We start from the raw sequence: 12,423 nt of genomic DNA, 5'->3' as shown, positions 1-12,423 counted from the left end.
CTCCTGACATGGTTGTCAAGCCTCTGCTTAAAGACCTCCAAAGAAGGAGACTCCACCACACTCCTTGGCAGCAAATTCCACTGTCAAACAGCTCTTACTGTCAGGAAGTTCTTCCTAATGTTGAGGTGGAATCTTCTTTCTTGTAGTTTGGATCCATTGCTCCGTGTCCGCTTCTCTGGAGCAGCAGAAAACAACCTTCCTCCCTCCTCTATGTGACATCCTTTTATATATTTGAACATGGCTATCATATCACCCCTTAACCTCCTCTTCTCCAGGCTAAGCATGCCCAGCTCCCTTAGCCGTTCCTCATAAGGCATCGTTTCCAGGCCTTTGACCATTTTGGTTGCCCTCCTCTGGACACGTTCCAGTTTGTTAGTGTCCTTCTTGAACTGTGGTGCCCAGAACTGGACACAGTACTCCAGGTGAGGTCTTCAGAAGTAGCAGTGATGGCCCAGTGGTACCAAAGACTGGAGGATGGTACTTAGGGGCAAGCTTAAACCATAAATTCTTGTCTCTAATGTTCTGGCCTTTCTCTGACTGCTTGCTATACTGAAAGAAGGTCGCCATGTATCTCATACAATAGAAGGATCCTGCTGTCAAACAAGTTGCAGAATGTATGTTGTTTTGGGCTAGCGTAATCACTTTTGACACTTGCTTTGCCGGTCTGGTAACTCGCCTTTTCTGAAATAAACATTCTCAGAATTTCTCAGCTCTTCATATTTGTTCTTTTTACACACTGTCAGGGAAGACACACACATTTGCAGGGACGCGGGTGGCGATGTGGGTAAAACCTCAGTGCCTAGGACTTGCCGATCGTATGGTCGGCGGTTTGAAAGACGGTGAGCTCCCGTCTTTCGGTCCCAGCTCCTGCCCACCTAGCAGTTCGAAAGCACCCCTGGGTGCAAGTAGATAAATAGGTACCGCTTTATTAGCGGGAAGGTAAACGGCGTTTCCGTGCGCTGTGCTGGTGCTGGCTCGCCAGAGTAGCTTCGTCACGCTGGCCACGTGACCAGGAAGTGTCTCCGGACAGCGCTGGCCCTCGGCCTCTTAAGTGAGATGGGCGCACAACCCCAGAGTCGGTCACGACTGGCCCGTACGGGCAGGGGGTACCTTTACCTTTACCTTACCTTCATTGAAAGACGTTCACAAAAATCTATCAAAATATTTCTTTTAAAAGAGTGGTCACATGTAGCCAAACCTTCCCACGGCTTACTTCTAATCTCAACTGGCCCACAAATTGTTTCTATTATCTGCACAAATGTTCAGTTCCTGCTCTTCTCATGGTATATTGTTTCAGTTACCAAATTTGTGAACCAACTACTTTTGCATTGCGTCTTTTTAAAAGTTGATTCCCCCCCCCCTTTTTGTTTTTAAGGCGTTGGAGATGTACAAAGATGACTGGAATAAAGTTTCTGAGCATGTCGGAAGCCGCACTCAGGACGAGTGCATCCTCCATTTCTTGAGGCTTCCCATTGAGGATCCTTACTTGGAGAACTCCGACGCCTCGCTGGGCCCTTTGGCTTACCAGCCTGTGCCTTTCAGCCAGTCTGGGAACCCTGTGATGAGCACCGTGGCTTTTCTGGCATCTGTCGTGGATCCCCGGGTGGCGTCTGCTGCAGCTAAAGCAGCTTTAGGTATGGATCACCTTCCCTCCCCAACCCCTTTCCAGTTCAATCTCGTCTGAGAAGGTCTTAATTTCATGCTTGGCGCTGATTTAGCCTTAAAGAAAATCCTCCACCGTCTCCTTGGCTGATCTGTCGTAAATTCACCAAAACTACTTAAGGACTGCCTGGAAAGATGCTGGTATTTAGAAGGGTGGGGGTTTTTTTGAAGGGGGGGGGGACATTCTGCACACAGGCTGGCGAACCTGCCCAGGGAAGCAAATTGAAGCCTGCTTTCATCTTTTCTGCAGTCTGCTGCCTGCTGTCACTTACCTTTAATTGGTTAATGTTAGTAAAGCACCGCCTAAGCCAAGCGGTACCTAAACGCCAAGCATTAATTTGTCGTTTGTGTAGCTCAACGCATAACTTCAAAAGGGCCTTGCTAACCTATTACGAATGCTTCAGGTTCTGCTGTCTGCTCCCATCCTTGATTTCATCTTCAGCTCTTCCCGAGATGCTGTCCAAGATGCTCTCAAGATTTCTGAACAAAACAGCCCTTGTATTATTAATTGCCGCACAATGGCAACATGCGCGTTAGAGTTTCGTGTGGGAGAGTAATGCGTTTTTAAAATAACTTGGAAATGGCCTTATCCATTCTGCAGGCAGCTTCCCCAAGAGGCTTCTCTGCATGTCATCTTCCCTGATCAGTCAATTCAAAGCGCTGGTGCTAAAATTACCTTCCTTTTTATGTCTCTTTTTCATGGCTCCTCTCTCAAGGCTGGTGCTGCTTTGTGCTTTGAGCTTCTTGGCCATTAATTTTGGGGTCCTCTTGTCTGCCTTGCCCGAGTCTCTTGCCACATCTCCCTTTGTTCTGCTATTCATTGGCCTGTCCTGCTGTCAGCTCCCTTTGTCCCCTTCTCCCACTCTGCTCTTGGCTTTGTGACTCACATCTCCCTTGCTAAATGTCCAATAAACAGGAGTAACTACAATAGTGCAAAATGTGGAATCAGATCATCCAGCAGGGTCATCTTAAAGCAGCCTTTCTCAACCTGTGGGTCCCCAGATGTTGTTGAACTACAACTCCCATCATCCCTAGCTAGCAAGGCCAGAGCTCAGGGATGATGGGAGTTGTAGTCCAACAACATCTGGGGACCCACAGGTCGAGAACCGCTGTCTTAAAGAGTTACCTGTTCTATTGGTACATGACGTTGAAAACCCTCTAAAAACAAACTTCTAAGCTTTGTTGCTTTTACTTTCTTTACAGAGGAATTTTCCAGGGTCCGAGAGGAAGTCCCGCTGGAACTGGTTGAGGCCCATGTCAAGAAGGTGCAGGAGGCAGCCAGAGTCTCTGGAAAAGTGGATCCCACGTACGGACTAGAGAGCAGCTGCATTGCCGGGACGGCTCCAGATGAGCCAGAGAAACTTGGTACGTCCTTAGGGTTTGCCGTCTGGTGCTCCTGCCCATCATGCTTGTCTCGTGATTTGTGTTTATGTCAAGTATATACACAAAGCATCAAATGTGGTGACAGTAATAATAATAATAAAACAAAACAACAACACCACAAACTGGCTTATAAGTATAAAACCAAATTTACTAGAATAATAGCTAGAATAGAGATAGACTTGTAACCATTCAAACAATAAACATACCAACAGCAAGGGTAGCACCCTGGAGAATATGAAAAAGCTTTTCAAGGCTGTTTTTCAAAGACTGAAGTGGATGAGATGTTCTTCAATGGGTCTTGAGTTGGAAACACAAAGCCGTATGCATGGATCAATCACGGGGAGGCAAATCAAAGCCACCACCCTGGTGAGAATAACCTCTCAACTGAGGATAATTCTCACTTCCGCTTTTCTCATCCAGTTCAGTGTTTGAAAAACAGAGCTGAAAAACTTTTTTCATATTCTCCAGTGTGCTACCCTTGCCGTTGTGGCGGCATGGGGTTGCCATTCTGTGATTGGTCTTACGCTACTTGTTGAACGGTTCATTTATCCAGTCTGTATAACATTTACTGCACATGTAACTTGTTAAGACAGAGTTGTACATTTATCCACTCCATGTTTACAGTATCTCTAGGCTTTGTCTTGCACATGGCACCTTAGTATGTTTGTTGTTTGAATGGTTACAAGTCTATCTCTATTCTAGCTATTATTCTAGTAAATTTGGTTTTATACTTATAAGCCAGTTTGTGGTGTTTTATTGTGTTTATGTCAACCAAAGGCAATCATAACTAAGGGAAAAGGTATAGTAGAACACGACTTGCTTTATTTTGGGGTAGGGGCAGCAGTCAGAATTGGAGATTGGGTTGTTCACATAAGCCACCATATTTTTGGCCATTGAGTGATGAAGAAAACCAATATATAATTGTGACTCTGAGAGTCACATGACAGCTCGTACTCCGTAATCATTATTGCCTGCATCGTTCATGAACTCAAGAAAAATGAAATGTTTGATCTTGACGGGGGAGTTGGAATTATGCCTGATACAATGGTTGAGAATCTGTGGGGTGTCAAAAGTGTGTCAAAAGTGCCAGAAGCTTGGGACTGCCTTATTTATTTCCCAGAAAGTCATTTACAATATGAGACGTTTGATTTTATGCTTGGAGATTGAACATTATTCTCCCCATTTGGAATAATGATCGAAATGCCACACCAGCATAGATCAGTATGTGGCAGGCGCAAGTTCAGGAAACAGTAAATGAGGGGTCATCTTGATAATTCCTACATTTAAGCAGATTGTACAACACAATGGAAAGCAGTCCTTGAGTGAGAGATATTGCTTCTGGTGTGAGACTTGAGAGTAATTAGGGCATAGTTCCTTCCATTTTCTGCATACGCAATAAAGCAGAATTTTACAGCTTTGTCAAAATATAATTACTGAGCACCATGGTGAATACATCCTTTGATTCAGCCTCCTGCTAAGACCAAAATGCCACAGTGCTTAGTCTGCAGCACACTGTTAAGTTTGTAGCTTACGTTACCTACTTTAACGTTTCTGCAGGCAGTGCCAGCCAAGGTACAGAGGAGAACGCAGTTCGGCTGACGGACGTTCGGTTCTTTTGTGCCCTCCTGAACCATAGCGTCTCACCAATTTTGTCTATTGAAACTAATTTTCCTAGATTCCTGCTCTTCTCTTCCTCCTATACCCACACAGTTTACAGTAATCTTCCTTCCCACAATTACATACGATAGCAGCAACAGTACCACACGTTGCCCCAGTCTCTGAGAACAGGGAATTTCAGTCAAGCTGCAGTAATGTCAAGCATTGACACTTGAACTCGAATCTCAAGGCTCCACACCCTTGTGAACATCTCAGTAACTGTCTTTATGCTTTGTTTCCCTTCTGTGTCCTTTCCATGTGCCTTATAGGTTTCAGGTAAACACCCGAGGTTGTGATTAGCTTCATGGCTGCCTAGCTAATACTGTGCTCCAGTAGATCTGGAACTTCCTCCCAGAGAACCAGACCAGGGCGAGGTTTTGTTTTTTTCTGGCTCTGCTGTGTTCTGTGCTTTTAAGTGGAGACGATGATGGTGATGATGATAATAAGAATAATAATTTATTGCTTGTACCCAGCACATATGACTGGGTTGCCCCAGCCACTCTGGGCAGCTTCCAACAAAACATAAAAGAGCGCACAATGCAGCAGACATTAAAAGCTTCCCGATGCAAGGCTGCCTTCAGATGTCTATGGAAGGTTGTATAATTGGTTATCTCTTACAGGCGGCCATCCTCCAACTCACCAGGGGGCAACTATGAATGTGGCAGGGCGAGTGTCCTCGCCCCCACTGTATTCTCCACGTGATTAACATCAGACGGAGGAACAAGCGCCTGAATAGGGCTCTTTAGTACTGAGTGCTGAATATTTATTTTTTGAAATATTTGGAGACCCTGCTTCCGTTAAAAATACAGTAAATGGGTGTACAGCATGCAAAATTACAGCAAGGACAGCAGAAACATAAGTAAGAAGCCACGTGTTTTCCCTTTCGCTCGCTAGCGGCAGATAATAGAATTTGAAGCCTTTCCTTGGCCCAGAGAATAAAACGTGAGATGCAGATTATTTCTGAATGAGAGAAATGAACTGGATTTTTGCAGTTAATGTTAGCCAGTTAATGTGATTTGTATTGATCTGTGACTAATGGAATAAATTAGGGCAGGAGCAGATGGCTCTCTGTGGGGGAGTGGCTTGGCAAAATTGAATTGGGTCACTCGACGGTCTGCAGCGCCTCTGCTCTGAAACAGCTTTTCACCAGAGGGTGCAAGGCAAAGAAGCCCTCCGCCAAGCCTGCGCTTTTTTTGCAGGGGGGTGGGAGGTTTACAAATATGCAACAGCAAAGTTGCATGGTATATGCCTGCCGAAAATACTGCTTATATATTTGGGCAGCTAAAACCAGAAGGGTTGGATTTAAAACATTATTGCTAAATAAAACGCTTCCTTGGGGGAGGGTGATCCCTCAGTAGTAATTACTGTAGCTGAGCTGTAAAACTGCAGCATGAGCAACTGCGTTGGCAGTGGTAGCTGGTAGTCCCAGCGCCCATCCCTGAATCATTTAGCGGAGCCATGATGGGCGGCGTAGACCACAGGTCACACCACACATTTACATGTAGCAAGCGAGTATGTAATGCACACCCATGGCAAATGTGCAGGTAGCTGAGAAAATGCCACTGCATAAGGCATGAAGAAACCCTAAGGTTAAGCGAAATATTTTGTCATTCCCATGTCTTCGTGTTGAAAGAGTCGAGAAATCCTCACTCGCGTCGTTCACTGGTTCTTAGGACTTACTGGAGGCTTCAAATGCAGCATCTCAGGGGTGCGCTCTGCTGCTGCTGCTGCTGCTGCCGCCGCCGCCGCCCTGGAAAAATGCCCTGGGAAGGTTGCAAACTTCCCAAGTCTCGGGAGCATTCCCCGGTGGCCCACTCTGGCTGTAAATCTTCTTCAGTACAGAATAGCTGGTAATAAGCGACCCTTCTCTCCTGAAAAGAGCACACCAGTCTTCTGGTTTATCATAGCAGAAGAAAGACTCAAATCATCTACAGTCATACCTCATGTTACGTTTGCTTCAGGTTGAGCATCTTAAGGGTGCGTCCTGTGGCAACCCGGAAGTACCGGAAAGGGTTACTTCCGGGTTTCACCGCTCACGCATGTGCAGACACGCAAAATGATGTCACACACATGCGCAGAAGCGGCGAATTGCGACCCACGCAGACGCAGGTTGCGTTCTGCTCATGTTGTGAACAGGCCTCCGGAACGGATCCTGTTCGCAACCAGAGGTACCACTGTATTCTTATGATAAACATAATTGATTTTTTTTTTAATGAGCCTTTTCAGGATTGGTTTTGTCTCTTTCTCACTCCCTCTGTTTTATTTAATGCATGTGCCCATGCAGAGCCACAAAATCTTTTATTTTCTTCCATTCCTTGCAGCTTAGCTTGTTCTGTCCTGCAAGACTAGACGCTAATCCATTTTTTCCCCGGATGCAGAGCTCCCAGTGGCTGTTCAATATCTGAGGCTTTCAATGAGCTTCCAGCTTTCTATTAGGAAGGGAAATGAATAGCCTGCAAATTTGTTTCCATGGAGCATATCAGGCATGAGCTGCAGTGGATGCGGCTCTACATCTGCTCAGATCGGATGTTTTCCGTTGCTGAAAACCTCACTTCAGGGCCTCTCCTGTGCACACATCCTCCCAAGTTGTTCAAGGCAGCATATTGGGGGGTTTGCAGTTTTTTATTTGCGCGGCAACTCTGTTTGGGTAAGTAGAATATTTGGAGCCAGCTGCACTGCCAAGCAACCCTAGGCAGTGGCCTTGGGGTGGTCCTTTTGCAGCAGGCATCTCTCCTGCTGTGAAGGCAGCTAGAGGGTTGAATCATAGAATCTTAAGAGTTGGAAGGCACTCAGTGGTCATCTAGTCCAACCCCCTGCAAAGCTCCTCTTCCTTCGTGCATGTTGTCATGTTTTCACTTGCATGCCACTTTCCCATGGCGGGTGCATTCTCAAAGTGGCTCACAACATGCAGAGTAAATGAAAACCACATTTCACGATAATGCAAGCAGAGCACAATTTAAACAAAACAGCCGCACTAATGTAAATAGGGCAGACAAAGACCTCATGTTAGTAAACACTGAAACAATGCCGAACAATAAAATAGGGAACATCCAAATAGCAAAAAAATAACAACCCCACCTTCCCTCAGGTAGGGGAGGGGGCAAGGCAGGTGAATAGCTTGTCCCTGACGGACAGGCGATGTGCTTCTGCAGCTGAGGAAGGCCGGCGATGGGTGGATCCGTAGGGGATTGGCTAATGATGACAAGGTACTTTTGTTTTTAACCTTCAGGGCTAAAGCAGAATTGCGTGATCTTTATCCAGAAGGCAGGGAGTGCTTTGAGACGGATGAGAGTTTAGCGGAGAGTCAGTCAGCACCGAGAGAGCCTTGGGAAGGGCTTTGCAGAAAAGCACAGCACTCAAAAGTTGAGAGTGAATTGCCTCGGCAAACAGGAGATGCATTTGATCAGAGTGCCGTCGCGGTCCAGTGTGGGTTGTCCTGTCTTGGCATGTGGTTTTGTGCAAGAGGATTTAGTAGCCACTGAGTGAGTGAGCAGTTGCCACCTGGGGAAGACTGAAAGCAAGCTGCAGTCGCTTGCTGATGAGTGCCAGCTGGCTGGACCAACTGTGGAAATAAGGATATAAAGGGGGACTTTTTAAGAGCTTGAAAAGACACAGAGGCCCCAGTGGAATGGCTGGGGACCCCGGGGGCGTGGGGGGCAAGTTTTCACAGGCGCTTCGTATTCTGTTACAAGCATAATATGAAACCTCCTCATGAACACAGTGGGACAAGCAAAGGGAAGCTTTGCTAAAATACCCACTAACAAGTCTTTGCCTTGAGACGCTCTTCTAATTGATCGCTGTGAGAGTTTTATATATCTAATTAACTTGTTTTACAGGCTGTGTGGAGGTGTTGAGTGGCAATTACTTAGGACTGTTTACCCTGCGCCAAGGCATTCAATCCTGGGCCCATAAATTATGGCAATTAAGAAAATGTGCATAAACGCACTTAATTTGCTTAATCTATTCTCATTGCCAGAGTTTGGGTTTCTGCATCCAACAGAAGCCGGAACCTGATGCTTCGGAAGAATAATTACGGGTCCCTGTAGCTTACCCCAGGCTTCCAGGAATCGGATGTTTAGGAACACATGTTTTAGGAACTCTTGCAAGATCGTATCGCCGTGTTCCACACGTTATTTCCGTGCCTAAATGATAATTGGAGCAATCCGCCAGAAATGTCAGCACCCATGCTTGCCATTGAGCTAGAGGAGCTTGTGGAGAATTACCCCACCGCAGGGAAGAGTTAATTTTCAGAGAGCCACATACATGCGAGTGGCTGGCTTCTGAGAGCAGGATCCGTGTCACAGCATCTCTCTAGAGTAGGGATGGGCAATCCTTTTCCTGTTTGGGGGCAGAGCCAAAGGCGAAGGTGTTCTGGATCAGGTAACCTGGAATAAAGGCTTTGCTGCTTCTGTTTTCATTGTGTCTGCCTTAGATTAGATTTCCCACTCCTGTGCAGATCTGCTCAGAAGTAAGCCCCTCTAGATTTGCTGGTCGTTACTCTCAAATGGAGGTTCAGTGGTGCCCCGCAAGACGAATGCCTCGCAAGACGGAAAACCCGCAAGATGAAAGGGTTTTCCGTTTTCAGAGGCGCTTCGCAAGACGAATTTCCCTATGGGCTTGCTTCGCAAGACGAAAATTGACGAAAATTTTTGAGGGTTTTTTCTGCTCCAAAACCCCTTTTTCTGATGCGCTAAGCTGCTAAAAGGCTTTTAGCAGCTAAACCGCTAATCCCTTAAGCCTTTAATAGGCGTTAATAGCCCTTAAACTGCCAATAGCGCTAATAGCGCTAAACCGCAAGACGAAAAGACTCGCGAAACGGATTCTTTTCGTCTTGCGAGGCACCACTGTTTTTTTTTAAAAAAAAATTCAGTGGACCAATCAACCTGCTCTTCTGGAAAGCAAGTGAAAGTAATCTCTATACAGTGGTACCTCGGGTTAAGTACTTAATTCATTCCGGAGGTCTGTTCTTAACCTGAAACTGTTCTTAACCTGAAGCACCACTTTAGCTAGTGGGGCCTCCTGCTGCTGCCACGCCGCCGGATCACGATTTCTATTCTCATCCTGAAGCAAAGTTCTTAATCCGAGGTACTATTTCTGGGTTGGCGGAGTCTGTATCCTGAAGTGTATGTAACCTGAAGCGTATGTAACCCGAGGTACCACTGTACATATATATGCATATGTAGCACAGGCCTGCCAGTGTATTCTCAGACCGGTGGCGGGCAGAGGAGCATTGATTCCTGGGACGGGATGACTCGTAATGCTGATCTGATTTGAAGGTTTGATTACCCATGGCCAGCAGGGATTGAGCTGCGATCGCCTTGTTCAATGTGATGATGCTTTGTGAAAGTGCTCTGAAAAACAAAACAAGAGACTTCCATTAGTCCTATGATGGGTTATCAATAACTGTTCCTGCTGCCACACGGTCAGCTTTGTATTAAGTGTTAATTATTCTGCCTTACAGATGGAGCTGAAGAAGAGAAAATGGAGACAGAGACAGATGGACCACAGGCGGAAAAAGTTAAGGTCTGACTGCTTCAAACGCCATTTTTAAAAAATTGTGCAGTGCTTCAAGCATTTCATGAATTATTACTATTAATAATAATACAGAAGCCTCTGAATGAAAATAAAGTCCCATCTTCACAAGCTCAGAGTTTGTTTTCACCTATTTTAAGGAAACATCTTGTTTTTTACCTAAATTAAAATTATGTATTTATTAATTTGTGTCCTGCTTAATGCAAAAATCGGCTTCTATTTTTATTTGTTTCATAAAGTTTATACATCAGTTCATTGGTTGTTTTTTTTAAAAAAAAAACCTCTAAACGGTTTTCAGGTATAAAAACCAATTGCACAAGCATTAAAATATAAACATATGTAATCCCTTTAAAACATATTGCTAACTTAAAGCAGGAGACTTGAGTAGGAAGATCTGAGGAATGCCAAAGTAAACACAGGATTCTTTTGTTTACATCTGCTACAGAGCAGACAGGTGCCTATGCATATTGAGCTAAATCATCCTACATCAGCCTGGTGCCGTGCAGATGTTTTGGACTACAACTCCCATCAGCCCCAGTCAGCCTACACTCTAGTTGGGACTGATGGAAATTAGAGTACAAAACGTCTGGGGAGCACCAGGTTGGCGAAGGCTGGGTTAAACCATGCTAAAGCAGTCAATGAAATCCACCAGTTTGGACTTCCAGTACGGGATTTATTTCATTGGATGTTGTTTTTCCCACTATGCTCTTTTGTTATTAGAAGGGAATATTTGGAGTTAGGTCCAGTATGCTGTGGGTTAAACCACAGAGCCTAGGGCTTGCTGATCAGAAGGTTGGCGGTTCGAATCCCCACGACGGGGTGAGCTCCCGTTGCTCGGTCCCTGCTCCTGCCAACCTAGCAGTTTGAAAATGCGTCAAAGTGCAAGTAGATAAATAGGTACCACTCCAGCGGGAAGATAAACGGCGTTTCCGTGCGCTGCTCTGGTTCACCACAAGCGGCTTAGTCATGCTGGCCACATGACCCGGAAGCTGTACGCCGGCTCCCTTGGCCAATAAAGCGAGATGAGCGCCGCAACCCCAGAGTCATCCACAACTGGACCTAATGATCAGGGGTCCCTTTACCTTTTAACACATAGAGAAACTGAAGCCAAGAGTATTCACTGAAGACTCTAAGCTGGCTTTTCTAGTTTGGAACTTTGGAATCGGTCAAGAGTATTTCTAAATAAGGAAACAATTGCCTTCTCCTCCTTTTTGGGGGGGTATGACATCCCTTGCCATTTCTATTTTTAAAGTGAACACTTGGTGTTCCTAATGCACCGATGTTCTTCAGGAAAGCTATCCTTTATTTTCATGGGCTGCTGTGTCTGTACTTCTGCAGTTATCTGTTTCCTGCTCAGTAACTACGGTTGTCAAGAGGAATATTCCCCCCCTCCATGGAAACCTTAAAATTTCGCTTCCCTGAGCTGTTTAATTACAGTACACCTCCCCCACTTTTCATACGCTGTAGATTGAAAACAAAGGGGACCATGAACTTGGAGATGCAAACAAGGCACAGGAAGGAGACGAAGAGAAAAATGCAGAAAAGGATCAGGATGGCGACGTCTCCCAGGACTCCAAGCCAGGTAGGAAGCTTTAAAGTGCTTTCCCTGTAGTTCCAGGCATGTCTCATAAATTAAGCTGTAACGAAGGTATTATTCCCCATAGCATGAGTTGCCAACATGGCACCCACAAGGGCTTTCCCTTTGCTCCCTACCCGCCGCCAGTGAAATTAAGGCTTGAAAAGGCTTTCTGTTATAGCGAGTAAAAAGTGGAGGCTGAACTCTCCCCTCCAGGGCTGTAACAAACGAATCCTGAAAACAGCCTGTTTCTGAACTTAAGTTAGGCTTGGGAAAGAATTCCTATTTCAGTTTGGAAGCTCCTTCCAATTCAGGGGTGATTTCTAGGGCAGAAGAGGGGGGAATTGCAGCTGGAGGAGAAAGGGTAACACCTTCCGTCCTCCGCACACGTGGACAGACACACACACACACACACCCTTTTGCAGCCAGTAGAAAGCTTCTTCGAGTCTAATTATTGCAGAGGTGATACAACTGGGGAGGCAATAGTTAGCGCCCCTGTGACCACTGCCTCTGAAATTAGCTTGGGAAGAAATCTCTTGGCTTTAATGGAAGCCTTTTTTCAAGACTAATTGTTATGTGTGTGTATTAGCAGGGGGGTACCATCCTGGAGTTTA

At 45.6% G+C, this 12,423-nt stretch overlaps 1 protein-coding gene across 2 annotated transcripts in view; it reads left to right on the top strand.

The window, feature by feature from the left end:
- SMARCC1 (SWI/SNF related BAF chromatin remodeling complex subunit C1) overlaps nucleotides 1-12,423 on the top strand; it is a 96,269-nt gene that overhangs the window by 51,971 nt on the left and 31,875 nt on the right. For both annotated transcript variants that reach the window (XM_083406132.1, XM_083406133.1), the window contains exons 20-23: nucleotides 1,376-1,634; nucleotides 2,866-3,027; nucleotides 10,163-10,224; nucleotides 11,701-11,815. In XM_083406132.1, coding sequence (XP_083262258.1) covers nucleotides 1,376-1,634; nucleotides 2,866-3,027; nucleotides 10,163-10,224; nucleotides 11,701-11,815 — 598 coding nt within the window. The remainder of the gene's footprint in view (nucleotides 1-1,375; nucleotides 1,635-2,865; nucleotides 3,028-10,162; nucleotides 10,225-11,700; nucleotides 11,816-12,423) is intronic.

Source organism: Podarcis tiliguerta (genome assembly GCF_965153285.1).
Source record: "Podarcis tiliguerta genome assembly, chromosome: 12".
In the NCBI taxonomy this organism is placed as follows: domain Eukaryota; kingdom Metazoa; phylum Chordata; class Lepidosauria; order Squamata; family Lacertidae; genus Podarcis; species Podarcis tiliguerta.
The sequence above is the reverse complement of the archived record's forward strand: the minus strand, read 5'-3'. Positions and strand labels throughout refer to the sequence as shown.